At 35.0% G+C, this 15,549-nt stretch overlaps 1 protein-coding gene across 1 annotated transcript; it reads left to right on the top strand.

The window, feature by feature from the left end:
- The first annotated feature begins 5,395 nt into the window (after positions 1-5,395).
- Positions 5,396-6,019, top strand: LOC149194916 (uncharacterized). The gene has a single exon (XM_089407844.1). It carries the CDS (start codon positions 5,396-5,398, stop codon positions 6,017-6,019), a length of 624 nt encoding a protein of 207 aa, XP_089263970.1.
- Positions 6,020-15,549: the final 9,530 nt, after the last annotated feature.

The following is a 15,549-nucleotide window of genomic DNA, read 5'->3' on the forward strand; positions in this document are numbered from 1 at the left end:
GTTTATGTGTAATGCCTTGTAGAGCATCTTTGAAATTGGCTTTGGCTTTGGATTTTTCATTGCAAGCAATTATTGTTGTGAAACCTTATAGAGCATCTTTGAAATTGGCTTTGGCTTCTCGTTGTCATCTATGTGATGTCGCAAGCCATTTTCAAACTCATGTAAATTTTGATGTTGCAGTGCATGCTGATGGCAATGTCGTGAAAATTCTTGTGGGGAATAAGTCTGATTTAGCTCATATAAGGGAAGTTGTTGTGGAAGATGGGAAGAAACTTGTTGAATCATAGGGGTTGTTCTTCTTTGATACCTTAGCTTTGGATAATAGAAATGTATTGTCTGCATTCCAAATTGTGCTCAAGGAGATTTACACTAATGTGAGCAAGAAAATGCTGAATTCGGATTCCTATAAGTCTCAATTGTCCGATATTTGAGGTGGCTATGAATGTTGTGTGTGTAGGTCTAAGAGAATGCATAAGCCATTTGGACACCACCACCATAAGCGCCAACAACCATATCAAGCTCCTCATGGGAGTTAGTATCCACAACCTATTCAAGGAGAGATTGTGAAGATATACTGTGAAGCCAATCTTGATTTGTTCTTGGCTGGTAGAAATCGCAGTGTTGTCATGGCTCCAGCAAATGAATCAGACCCAAACCAGGCTGGTGACATCACATTTTCTCTCTTTGAACAAGACCAAAATCAGTTTGGTGAGAGAGATTAGATTTTTATATGTATGCATGTGTGAACTAGACCCAAATTTCGTTGATGGTAGAGATTAAATTTTGCTCTTTGTTTTTGTAAACAACCCAAACACAAACAAGGTTTGTGATAGAGATTAGTATTTGCTGTGCGTATGTGAAATGATTGGTCGATTATATGTTTTTGATCCGCAACAATGGATCATGGATACTTCATGGAGTGTGAAGGCCAAGGAAGATGAAGGATTTCTTGCATTTTCCCTTGTAAACAAAGCTACAGGCCAGGCATTGAGGCATGGACGTGCAAAGAAGGAGAAGGTCAGTTTTGTCATACTATCATGGACAAATGAAGCTTTGAATGAGAGCAGGTTAAACCAGATTTAATGAGCAAAATTCTGGGAGAGACATTTCACAAGTTTTAAACAAAAACTTGAATGAATTTAAACAAAGTCACCTGCAAATGTGATGTCTGTTTTTCCTATTTCGATTCCAAAGGAAAACAGGTCAGTATTAATATGGAATTTGTGAGTTGTGTTCCATAAAACCAATATACCAGTCATTATCTTCAAGTTCCTGTAGAACAAATATTAGATATACCAGCTGATGAATGACTGTTATGGCATAGAGTAGGCTAAACAACAATTTTTGGCCACGATTCTAAAGTGATTCTGGTAGACTGGGAAGCTTTGAGGTTACTGTCTAGTAGTGGTTCAAAGCTCAAGTATACATGGCTCACCCTAGAATGACATCGAGGTGGGTATTTTATAGTGCATTGACTATACATGGCTCACCCTAGGATAACATCGAGGTCTTCCTATCCATTTCAGTGATGGCTCTTATGTGTTGAAGAACATCCTTTTGAGTCCCTTATCTTGGTCTAGATTTTCGATTCTGGTTTCTCAATTGATGTCTAGTGCCATTGCTGTGTCCTCCATCCATCTTTGGCCTTCCTTGGTTGTATATCTACCTATAACGTGTGCTTTGGCCAACCCACTTGGATCCCTCCCTTTCTGATTAGGATCTGCCTTGGGCCTCATGCACTTGTTAGGGTATTAGTTGAGGAACCTCCTTTGAGTCCCCCAAACGTCCCTAATCCATTAGAGCATACTGTTTGAGGCACACACTTAATTATATTTCCTATAACTTAGTGGTCTAGGCATGCACTCCAAATTGTAGATTGTTTTAAGACTACCACACCTGTTTCCAGCTTCCACACTTTCCTGCATTACAGAGAGTGGGGTTTTCGAAAATTACCTATGGTTAGGCCCATTTGACTATGTACATTCGGTTAAAATCTATCATTTGACTCTTTTAAAAAAGCTGCCTATCCAACAATCTCTATTCTCACTCTTGGAAATACCAAACTTATCGATATTTTACACTCTGCAATGATCTCATGATCTCCTTCATCTCTTGGACTTGTTGGTGTTTTTTGTCTCTATGAACCCCCCACCTATTTGGAGGTTTCTACAGTTGTTCTCTTCCTCTCCTTTTAGCTGAACCCTCCATTTGTTGCTTAGGTTAGTTTGATTGAGTTGTTGACATGGTCCCTTATTCACATCTAGTCATCCAATCTCTCCTACTTAAAGGGAGTTCAATGCAAATATTTGGATGAGGAGATAACCTTCACAACTGAGGGCATATGGGTCATGCATACTTTCATTTTCCTAATTCATCTTTAGTTGTGTAATTTGTTTGTTGCTATTGTTCATTTCATTAGGAGATAACATATCTAAACTTGTTTTCAAAATGTGAGAAGTGCTATACAAGTACATAGAGTAGGGTCTAGACTCTAACCCTCTTTGCTACTTCTTGTTTGACTCTTTTCCTTTAATCCCTTGAAGCTTGTGATAGAATTACAGTATATGGGGGTTAGGGGAATTCCAAAATATTCCCGAAAATGTAATTGAGTTAAATTACTAAAACGACTAGTTAAATTTTGAGTTAAATTGTTTTGGAAGCGTTCACATGAATATGTACATGATGCTTTCTCTTTCTTTTCATTTGTAACTTCAATTGGCACTTCAATTGGCTTATATTCGTCCTCTTGGCCCTTAGTTCTGCTTCTCTGCGAACATCAGACATCTGCTTTTGAATTAATGTGATCAAACTATTGTGAGGCTTTTCTGACATGACATGAAATTTAATTTATGATTTTTCTTAAAAGTGGGGGGTTTGTCTCTTTAGAAAGCAAGGGTGTATATGGTTACAACAAATTCTCGAATTTCTGAAAGTAGTTAATCATGAAAGTAATACTCCTAAATTTTTTCCGCAAGGTTTACTGATCTTGAACATCATTTTGGAGATGTGGCTAGAGTAATATTCCTCTGTTGTGTACTAAAAGATTAACCGATTTCTCTGTGGTTTGAGTTTTGCTAAAAATGCCTGTGGATTGCTCAGGAAATTGTTTGTTCTAAATATCGTTTTCTTCAACTTTCAGCTCTTACTATTCAAGATAGGTGATGTCAAATCCTTGTTAACATAGGTGATTTCAAATCATTGTTAACATTTTAGATGGGACAATTTATTTTTATACTGATCAATTTGTAAAATTGTCATTAGCATACATATCTGCATTTTACCACTAAGAAAACTGCCTCTCATTTCAAGCATGCATGCAGTAGACTAGTGGGATATTTCATGGAAACCAGGTTCGGGTGAGATGGAAACTCTTTCTTCTAGAACCATATTTGTTTGTTGTGCATTCTTAGTAAACATTAACATCGAATCAAGGGGCTGTGAGCTAATGATTGGCTACTTGCATTTCCATCTTATCCATTGAGTTTTACATTATTCCAATTTAATGAATAAGATGGAAATGTAGTAAGCTAATGATTTGTTTCTCACTATCTAATGGTAAGAGATTGCCATGTATTATTGCCTTTACATCTTTTTTGAAAGATGATGATTATCTCGACAGAATTTTATACCTCTTACGGGATGAAAAATTAATTGTTAAAATTTAGGTGTTTTTGGGAACATATGGTTCTTTTCAGGCCATGATCCTTTTTGTTTGTTGTGCATTATTGCATTTACATTTTTCCAAATGCAATGATCATCTAGATAGAGTTCTACAAGTCTCACGATATGAAGAGATGGTTTCGAAATTTATGTTTTTTTTTTTTTTTTTTTTATCCTTATGGTTCTTTTTAGGCGATGTCCCATCACCGACTTGATATTAGCAAATATCTTTTTTATTTCTATTAAGGAAAAAACGTGTAGGCTTTTTAACTCTCAAGAGATTTTCTGTAAACGAAAATGACATTTCTGTGCTTGATATTGCATTAAATTCTATGGCTAGTTTCTGGTAAATGATCTGTAATTGGCTTAGTGCATTTTTGAGTTTTGATATCAAAAATTGATAAGTAAACTTTCAAAACTCTCGGGACGTTCTACTAAAATCATAACAATTGTGAGCTGGAACTATATTTCCTTGGGGCTTTGAGCACAATTTCACTTCGAAGTCACTGTCGAAAGGGTGTTGTCAATAAATTTTTAGTAAAATAAGGTCAAAGTTTCGACAGTGTTGATGACTTCACCATATCATTCTAGTCAGTTGAAAATAATTAATATTATTTTGTATTAATGGAGAAATGGTTACACAAGTTGTAACGTATCTCCTTAGTTTAGGATTGGTTCCTAGCATTTAGGAGTTTGGTTGTAACTTCATGAGTTCTAGTAGTGTACTTAATGATGTAATTGCTCATTTTATGGATGTAGAGTGTACGGAGAGAGTTATCTTTGTTTGAGTGCAGTCTCTAGGTGCAGTACTCACCTGTGAACTGCAACTCCTTCTTTTTCAATTCAAGTCTGATTTTTATCTTGGTATCAGAGCACAGAGTAGGGATAGCGTTAATTTTTTTTAGGATGCATTGTTGATTACAAAACTGTAGTGGTGGTGGTGTATATAGAAGCATTCGTAGAATCAGGTGGACTGCAGTAACACCTGAAGATAGGTCTCCGATGAGTGATCATCTCTGAGTGGAAAATTGGGTTGGCGCGCTTTTGTCACGAACAGTCGCGCCATTTTTGAGCGGAAGAAAGGGTTGGCGCTGTTTATTAAGGAATAGTTGTGCTATTTGGTGTAGTTTTGAGAGCGATAGTCGCGCCAACGCACCAGAAAGTGCTATTGGTGCGGAAAATCAAGACTTAGTCACGCCAATTTCGTAAGATGCATCAATTTTTTTTTGGCGCGGGTATTTCGCTATCGAGAAGCACTAGCCTCTTTCTCTATGGAAAATCTGCAATTTTTGTAGATTGAAGTTGCCCGGTGGTGGAACTTTGAAATTTCAGATCTGTTCAGTGGCAGCAGATTGGATTTGCCCGGTGGTGGCGCATTGGAGTTCCTGATCTACTCGGTGGCAGCAGATCGGATTTGCCCAGTGGTGGCACATTGGAGTTCCTGATCTACTCAGTGGCAACAGATTGGATTTGCCCGGTGGTGGCGCATTGAAGTTCCTGATCTACTCGGTGGCAGCAGATCAGACTTGCCTGGTGGTGGCGCATTGGAGTTCCAGATCTGTTTGGTGGCAGCAGATCGGACTTGCCTAGTGGTGGCTCATTAAAGATACAATTTTTTTTCTCAGCAAAACAGAGGTTCGGATCTGGTATGTGGTGATTTTTTTTTAGTGTGTCCTGAAAGTGTACAGTTGGATAGACTTATTCATCAGAGGATCAGAAATTTTATCAATCCAATATGAATAACAGTATAGAATCGTATCTCCACGAGTCTGGCAAACTCGATGGATCAAATTTCACCAACTGGAAATTCAAGATGCAGACTTTACTTGAAAGTGAAAATGCGTGGTCGATCATTACAGGAAATGAGTTGAGATCAGGATCAGCGACACAAGAACAAGATTGGGATAAAAGGGAGACAAAAGCAAAGGTCATATTGAAGATGTCCATCAAGGACAATGTTATGCCACATATTAGAGACTGTAAATCGGCCACTAACATTTGGATGACGATCAAAAACCTATACCAGATGCAGAAGACAAACCGTGTCTTGTCACTCAAAGGAAAGTTGTTTGCATTGAAGATGGAGGAGAATGAGTCTGCTGCTGGATTCATTGCTAGAGTCAAAGATATGAAGGATAGATTGGGAAATATCGGAGAGAAAGTTTCTGATTCAAATCTGGTCACGATCACGCTGAACGGAATGACTGATGAATACCAGATGTTTATCACAGGGCTGTCAGCAAGGGAGAAAGCCCCTTCATTTGAAGAGATGACAGGGATTCTAATACAGGAAGAAGAGCAACGACAAAATTTGAAATCACAGAGCAATTACCTTGCTCTAATGGCAAAAAGGAGATAGTATAAAGGGAAGCAGCATCAGCAACCGCAACAGCAGCAATAGAAAGGAGCCAACACATTTCAGAAGAGACCATTTAAAAGTATGTCTGCTAATAATTTTCCCAGCAAGAAATGTTTTTACTGTGGAAAACCTGGTCATCAGATTAAAGATTGTTATAAGAGGCATGCAGACGAAGGAAGAAACAAACAGAGAAAACATAAGGGTTACTTTGTTAAGGAAGAAGAGGATCATAGCCACGAACTTTGACTATTTATAGTCGATCGTGTCGTTCCAGCTTCAAAGGGAGATGAGGACGAAATATGGTATGTTGACTCGGGCGCATCCTCACATATGACTGGTGAAAAGGACTGGTTTGAATTTCTTGAAGAAACTTCAGGTGGGTCGAAAATCTATTTAGGAGATGATAGTGGACATGAGATCAAAGGATATGGTGACATTCCTATAAAATTATCTAGCGGTGACATTAGACACCTTAAAAATGTATTGTATGTTCTAGGAATTAAGAAAAATTTGGTCTCTGTCTCAATGATTACTGATCAGGACATGCAAGTTCAATTCTTTAAGACTAAATGTGTCATTAAGGATAGCCAGATGGAAACAGTTGCAACAGGAGTGTGCGTGGGGAGCCTGTACAGACTAGATGTGAAGAGTATGCCACAACAAGCAATGGTTGCAGTTGGATCGACAGCCGAAAATCTCTGGCATCAGAGATTCAGCCATCTTAATCTGCAAGACCTCATCCTACTTCAGAGAAAAGGTATGGTTGATGGACTCCCTGTTTTCCGTAATGTTAAGTTAGATTGTGATGGATGTGCATTAGGGAAAATGCATAGAGAAGAGTTCCCTTTGCATGTTAATAGAAAGGAAAGAGAAATTTTCAAACTGGTGCATACAGACATCTGTGGACCTATGCAAACCAGGTCATTAGGAGGAGCATATTACTTTCTCTTATTTACATATGATTCCACTAGACTTTCATGGATATACTTTATGAGTAAAAAGAGTCAAGCCTTTTAGTATTTTAAAGAGTTTAAATCCATGGTAGAAAACCAGCCAAGAAAAAGGATAAAAATTCTCTGCTCAGATCAAGGGGGAGAATACAGGTTGGGAGAGTTCATGGATTTCTGCAAGCATCGTGGGATTGTGCAACAGTTTATAGTGCCCCACACTCCACATCAGAATGGAGTGGCAAAACGGAAGAACAAAACTCTTGTGGAGTGCGCAAGGAGCATGCTTCAAGGTAAGGGTCTATCAAATGGTCTTTGGGTAGAAGCTATTAGCACTGCTGTGTATTTAAAGAATAGGAGTCCTACTAGATGTCTAGGCTTCAAAACCCCTTTTGAAGCATTGTTTGGATTCAAACCAGTAGTGAGTCACTTAAGAATATTTGGGTCAAAAGCTTATGCTCATATACCTAAGGCAGATAGGAAGAAGTTAGATCCTAAAGCCCTGAAATGTATATTTGTTGTATATGGCACTGAGTTCAAGGCATATAAGTTATTTAATCCTGTGACTCACAAGGTTTTTGCAAGCAGAGATGTCATATTTCATGAACAGGTTGAAGAAGGAAAGAATGACTCTAACAGTGATTGGCACATTCCATTGCTATTGGAAGAAAACAGTGAGGAAGATGAAGAGTAGGAGGAGAAACAAGAAGAAGAAGTAACAGAAAATGTAATCAATGAAGATGCAAGCCTAGAAAAGGCTGAAATAGACAGAATTGAGGTAAGTCCCCTACCAAGGAGATCAGCTAGGAAGACTCGGATATCTTCTAAATTGAAAGACTATGCATTAATGTCAAATATTGTAAACATTGTAGAACCTATAAATTATGAGGAAGCAAGTAAATCTGATGCATGGAGGGTTGTAATGTATGAGGAAATAGAATCAATAAACAGAAACCATACTTGGGATTTGGTTGATATGCCTGAAGGTAAAACCCCCATAGGATGCAAATGGCTGTATAAACCAAAAATAAATGCAGATGGGAGTATAAAGAAACTTAAAGCTAGACTGGTAGCAAAGGGTTACTCACAGAAAGAGGGAATAGATTTCGATGACACCTTTGCTACTATAGCCAAATTAAACACCATTAGAAGGCTAATTTCCTTAGCAACGAAACACAAATGGAAGCTACACCAGCTAGATGTTAAGTCTACATTTTTGAATGGTGACTTGAAGAAAGAAATTTATTTAGTACAACCTGAAGGTTTTGTGAAAAAGGGGCAGGAACATCTTGTGTGTAAATTGAAAAAGGCACTTTATGGTTTAAAACAGGCACCCAGGTCGTGGTAAGAGAAAATTGACTCATTTTTTGTACAGCATGGCTTTCATAGGAGCTTGAATGATCCAAATCTGTATACCAAGTTTAATAAACAGAGGCAAACTATTTTGATTTCTTTGTATGTAGATGATATGATCATAAGAGGGAATGCTAACAATTTGATCAAAGAAATCAAACAGCAGATGTCACAAGTGTTTGAGATGAAAGATCTCGGAAACCTTTATTATTGCTTGGGATTGGAGATATGGAAAGACTCTGGACAAAGTTTTCTTACTCAAGGGAAGTATGCCATAAGCTTGCTGGAAAGGTTCAGAATGGAGCAGTGCAGATCAGCAACAACACCATTACAACAGAACTTAAAGTTGAGCAGTGACGACAGTACTAAAGAGGTGGATGCTACCATGTACAGACAGCTAGTTGGCAATTTGATATATCTGACTACAACTAGACCAGATTTGGCATATTCTGTTAGTGTGTTGAGCCAGTTCATGTCAAAACCACTCGAAAGTGACTGGGTCAGAGCAAAAAGTGTGTTTAGGTATCTTAGTGGTACTAGTAATTATGGAATTTTGTACACTGACACTTCTGATGTTATTCTAGCAGGTTTTTCAGATTCTAATTGGGCAGGTAACTTGGATGATCAAAGATCTATCACAGGTTACGCATTCAGCATTCGATTCGGGGTCATAGCATGGAGCAGCAAAAAGCAACACACTGTAGCTCTATCTTCATGTGAAGCTGAGTACTAAGCATTGTGTGCAGCCACATGTGAAGCTATCTGGTTGAGAAGACTTCTCAACGATGCAGGAGAAGAGCAGAAAGAATCAACTATTATCAAAACCAATAACCAGAGTACCATGAAGCTGGCATACAATCCAGTCTTTCATAAAAATACCAAGCATATCGATACTCAGGTTCATTTTGTTCGAGAGAAACAAAAATCAAAAGAGATATGTGTTGAATATTGTAAAACTTGTGATAACATGGCTGATATTTTTACTAAGCCTCTTGGGCGTGTAAAGTTTGAATTGTTTAGAGGGATGCTAGGAGTTCAGGATAATCCTTTCTCCATTAAGGGGGGGACTTGAAAATAATTAATATTATTTTGTATTAATGGAGAAATGGTTACACAAGTTGTAACGTATCTCCTTAGCTTAGGATTGGTTCCTAGAGTTTAGGAGTTTGGTTGCAACTTCCTAAGTTCTAGTAATGTACTTAATGATGTAATTGCTCACTTGATGGATGTAGAGTGTACAGAGAGAGTTCTCTTTGTTTGAGTGCAGTCTCCAAGTGCAGTACTCACCTGTGAGCTGCAACTCCTCCTTTTTCAATTCAAGTCTGATTTTTATCTTAGTCTTCATAGACTTTTCTTTTTGTTTCAATTTTATGCCACGCCCTTTTGCACAAGTGCAATGCCTCCTTAATGTGTGTAAAGTATGTGTTCCATTTTTTATTTTACAAGAATTTTTTTATTATATAAAGTTCCTTAACATTGTAGTCATCAGATCCTTGACATGCTAGTGTAGGCTAATGGTGGGCTATCTTCCTCTCATGTCCTTTTCCTTCATGTCATTTGGAAAAACTCATAAATTTCATATATTATTTTTTCCTGTGACTCTTTTCCTTGCTCTCTCCCCTTCCATTGCTCAATTTGTTTTCTACTCTCCCCTTTTGTTGTGTTGGACCTAAGTATAGTGTTATTTGTTAGATTGCAATATTAGTTCCCTTGCAAACATTAATTCTGTTGCAAATAGTGTTGGACCTAAGCATAGTGTTAGACCTAAGTATACACAATATGCATGCATAAATCTTGACTATGGAAGGGATACGAGTGGTGGAAGATGAAAATGGATAACCATTTGAATAATTAACCAAAGAAAAACATATTATCCATTATTAGGCTAGGGCACACTTCATCATGGAAGCACACGAAAAAATGATTTAAGTATTTACTCCGGAAATAAAGAAATATCTCAACTAGGTCACTAATGTGAGAGAGAGAACCTGATGGCCTAATGAACCTAAAATTAACAAACATAAGAAGAACAAACTTGCACAAGTGGGTTGAAAAGATATTATACAACTTCTGAGAGGAACAAGGATAGAAGAATGAAATTTGATTGAAAGACTTAAGATACAATTTTCTAATGATTTACACAATAGTTTATTTTGTACTTATTACATAAATTTCTCACGATAGTGGAGTTGGACATATAGTCAAATATTGACCACCCTTGCAGACTAATAAAATTTGATTAAAGCAACAAAATGACAAGAATAAATTCCTTGATACATGGTACAGAAACATAACAGAGGTGTGGGGTTACTTCTTAAGCAAATAAAAATGTTAATGGGATTCACCCTCGCCGACCAAAAGTAAGTCAGGTTGGTGATGTGGCTAATGGTTTATGAGAAATAAAACAAGAAAAAGAGAAAATTAAGGGAGAACTTTGAGAGCATGAGAAAAATGATACACGAGACTCCTTCGAAGGTGGAAGATAGCACCCAAATTTTAGAGGCATAACACCTCCAAGAGGAAATGAAAGTTTGCAATTAAGCCCTAGGAGACATGTAGAGAGTATGGAAGTTGAGACTCCAGGCCAACAATGTCGCGTTCCTCGATCACTAAATATCAAGTTTCATTATCATAGAATTCTTCCAATAAATACTTCACATTAATTTAGAACCATCGATATTTTTGTTTAGAAGAGATGAGCAAGGAAATTTAAGAGATAGTCTTGATATTGAGATCATTGTAGCGAACAAATTTTGGATAGATAACATAGAAAATGAATATATGGCTAGCATATGATTGACTATAGTCAAATACAATATGTTCAATTGTATTTAATTATAGATAATATGGACAACCATGTGTAGGATGGAAAAGTATGGTCAATCAAATTTAAACAAGATCAAACCATGTCTATTAATGTCCTATATGGTCAAGATGCTTAATTATGGTAAACCATGTACAACTATGGTCAATATAGTCAAAGATAGTCAACATGGGCATCATGATTACCCATGGTTGACCACAATAATGTATAGGTAAATATTGGTAACTGTTGTTCAACCATTTGTTGACAAGATTCAACCTTGGTTAAATAATCTCAAACGTGGTCAAATATGGTAAATAAGATCAACCACGGTCAAACAATGTCAACATGTCCAATCATGGTGAACCTTATGGTAACCGTTGTCAACATTGTATGTCCATAGTCCCATTTACACCAACTTTCAACTATTTGTTGATGATAATCAACCTTCCTAAATAATCTCAAACATGATCAAATATGGTTAATAAGATCAACCATAGTCAAACAAGGTCAACATGTCCAATCATGGTAAACCTTGTTCAAACTTAGTAACATGGTCACCCCATGGACAACTATGTTTAACATGGATTAGATGGTCACCTATAGTCTTTCTAGTAAAACATCAGCAAACATGGTCTCTTTGGTCAAACATATTCATTCACATTCAACCATAATCAATCATAGTCAATTATAGTTAAATAACCACAACCATGGCCAACCATAAATTTTCCATAGTTGACCATAGTTAGCTAAGGTGATCCATGAGATCGATGGTCAACTATGGTCAAAACACCCTTAACCATTTTAATCCATATTCAACATGGTGAACCATGTTCAACCAAAAAAAAGAATAGGAAATATGGTTTACCATGATCAAACATGTTCAATTATAATCTATTATAAAAACCTTTAGATTAATGTAGATAGCCATAGTTGCTCACAATCAACCATTTTGTTCATCATAATCCACCATTATCAAGAATAAATTTACTATATTTAACCATAGTAAATGAAGTTCAACTATAGGGATGTCGATGATTGACAATTTTGTTCATCATAATCCACCATTATCAAGAATAAGTTTACTATATTTAACCATAGTAAATGAAGTTCAACTATAGGGATGACGATGATTGATCAAGTATAGTCAACAATAGACAACATGGTTAACATGGCCAAATATTTTCAACCTAGGTCAAACATGGTGAGACATTTGTTCAGTAATGGTAAAAATGTTTAGCTATGTTTAACCATGGTGATCCATTGTGAACTGTGAGTTACTAATCCTCCCCATTGACATGAGCCATCAACTAAAGAAAGTGGTTGATATATGCAAATTGAGATCTTTTTTCACCTTTTATAAACCAATCAATGACATTAATTTTAAAATGTGGAAAATGATGTCACTTGCTAATGTAATTGTGCTAATTCCATCCCATTCTACAACCCAATATGAGCTACATGTGTAATTCGTTTAGTGCTCAACCTTAATTAGCTAAATGTTTTTTTTAAATAGAAATAAAATAATTGTAAATCTAAAAACAATGTCAGCTATAATAAAAACATAACGAATAAAACATCAATAATCTTACTCTCACTATGTTTATTGAGTTAAAAAGTGTGTGTGTATATTGAAATTATATATATATATATATATATATAATTTCAATATAAACTTTATGTGTAAGTATATAAATAAGATATACAGAGAGTAAAACATTTCAATATCCAACAGAAAAAAGTAATCATTGAAAGTAAAATTATTCAACTATTTTTAATAAAAGGTAGATGTGTAATTTATTCATTTTTTAATAAAAATTGGTATGTGACATTCAAAAATTATTATTAATAATTAAATATTTAGTGTGGCTAATAAATAAATTAAAAATGAAGATATTGTAAATTATTTCAATATATATATATATATAATTATAATTTAAACAAACAAATTTTCATGGTTAAAACACATTTCAAGTATGGTTACATTTTGTTACATTTTAAAATCTAGTAAGAATTTGTTGAAATTATATATTTAAATTATATAATCTACATAATCCAAATGATTTACCAAGTGTTAAAAAAATAAGTAATTTGAAATATATATATATTTTTTTACACTTAAAAAAAATAAATTTAAGTTTATAATTAAAATAGAACAACACTAGTTATTCTATATCTATGAATTAGCAACACTTGATGAATTAGAAATACAACCTCCATCACTGCACCCACTAATAGTTTTAACAGGGATCAATCCATTTAAATAAGAAAATTATTTCAAAGCCATAAGACTTAATTCTCAGTGTTATTCTACGTCTATGAATTAACTTGATGAATTAGAAGCACAACCTTCATCACTGCACCCTCTAATAGTTTTAAGATAAAACAGAGATCAATCAATTTAAATAAGAAAATCATTTCAAAGCCATAAGACTTAATTTTATTTTCGGCCACTTCATCACCACTAGCTAGAATTAAGTTTTAGCCATTTTTATATTTTTCTAGAAGTATATCAAGTTTACATGATTTTATATAATAGATTTACCTGTGTTGATAAGTGTTTATTTTGGAAATAAATTTTTATAGTTTAAATTTTATTATTAATAATTATTAGCTTAATTTTTATGGAATATTCTAGAATATTTTTAATAGTATAAATAACTAAAAGGTTGAAATTTATCTATAAAGTAGTTATGTCATTTTCATTTTTTAATTAAAAAAACATCATATGGACAATTATTGTATGAAATAATTTTCTATTCGTTGTCTAAAATAACATAGGGTTTTTTGAGTATATGGTGTTGATAAACCATGATATTATATAAAAATCTCCATATAAAAGTAAATCAAGACATATATATTTTTATAATTAATGATAATAATAATTATTTAACCAACACTAAAAAAAGAATGAACATCACTAGGATAAGAACTAATTTTCATGAGCTCAGATTTGCGACACTAAGAAGTGGAAGATGAAAAGCATTTCCTTTTAAACTATCCCACTCTTAGTCACATCCGCTCTCAATTCCCTCACATATGCCACACTTCTAACCTTCTTGACTTATTAAACCAGCCACACTTCTAACCTTCATGACTTATTAAACCAGCCCAACTATAGTAATCTTCGAGCACTTATTTCCTTTCCCTTTTATCATAAAAACAATTTTTAAAAAAATCACAATTAATTTTAGTGAACTTTAATCATCATTATCATCATAATTCACTTAACTTTAAATATTTATTATCATCATAATCCACTTAACTTTATATATTTATTATAAAAAATTTGTTTGATATGAATTAATGAGTATTGACATTTACCACCAAATATTTCGATTTTATAATCTATCAACCTCGGCCTTAACGTTAAACTGGAGCATATCAAAGCTCGAATATGTTTACAACGTTTTGCACGAAACCCAGCTTAGAAGTTTAATAAATGATTTTAGACAAACACAACTGAGTAGATTTTATTAATTTGAATTTAAATTTATATAACACGAGTCTTCTTCGTAAACGTTTGTCCTAAAATTTAACGAGTATGTGCCTGGTCTTATTCATATAATGAGATAAAAAGTAAGAATGAAACGGAATATATAGGCATGGTTATGTTAGAAACTTCTATTAGAAACAGCAAAAGGCTCATTGCTTTTTAACGTTAAAGCAGTTTCTAATCTTAATGTGACCTGATCTAATCTTAAAGCATTTAGATTTTATCCTAAAGCAGTTTCTAATCTAAAGCATTAGATCTTAAGCGTTGAATTGGTATATGATGGACGTACCAGATTAGAGTTAAATGATATATAAAGGATTGGGTCCTCTCTCTCCCACACACAAGAGTTGCATTCTTCTCCATCAAGAAGCACATAAAGAAAGTGAGGGCAAGAGGAGAGAAACCGAATTCTGTAGAAGAGGAACAGTCAGGAGTCAGATCAAAGTAGATGGCAGCCATTACATCTTCCGCTGTTGATCAAGGTATGTCATCTCATATAAAGTTCTGTTTGTGAAATATTCGGTATTGATGATCTTTGGGCTGTAAGTGAATGGAAATTTTACATTTGGTATCAGAGCCACAATCAATAACTGAATATTTCCTATGATGTTAATCAAGTCCTGCGCATGCTTCACAATAATAGATTTTGTGCTTTACTCATGATGTTAATCAAGATTCGTGATCCGATTTATCATATCCCCTGGTTTGATTCTTGAGTGCCCCTCACTCCCAAAGCGTGTGAGTGATAATTTTGCTCAGTGAATCGCTGCATGCAAAACGAAGTTGAATCTTCTTTGTTGCGAACTCCAGCATGCCACGGGCTTTCTCTCTCCATGACAAACCCGTCCATTGATCGTTCTGTGACAATCATTTCATGTCAATTATTTTAAAATTTTAATAGATTGGTGATAATGCCCCAATGTTGTGTAAA

The sequence above is a fragment of the Pinus tabuliformis genome, chromosome 2_2 (assembly GCF_031772625.1).
Source record: "Pinus tabuliformis cultivar Carrire ecotype Pingquan chromosome 2_2, CPIR1, whole genome shotgun sequence".
Lineage (NCBI taxonomy): Eukaryota > Viridiplantae > Streptophyta > Pinopsida > Pinales > Pinaceae > Pinus > Pinus tabuliformis.

Bases quoted from the DNA above. Each gene is read 5' to 3' on its own strand.
- LOC149194916 (XM_089407844.1), top strand. From the start codon at position 5,396: ATGAATAACAGTATAGAATCGTATCTCCACGAGTCTGGCAAACTCGAT.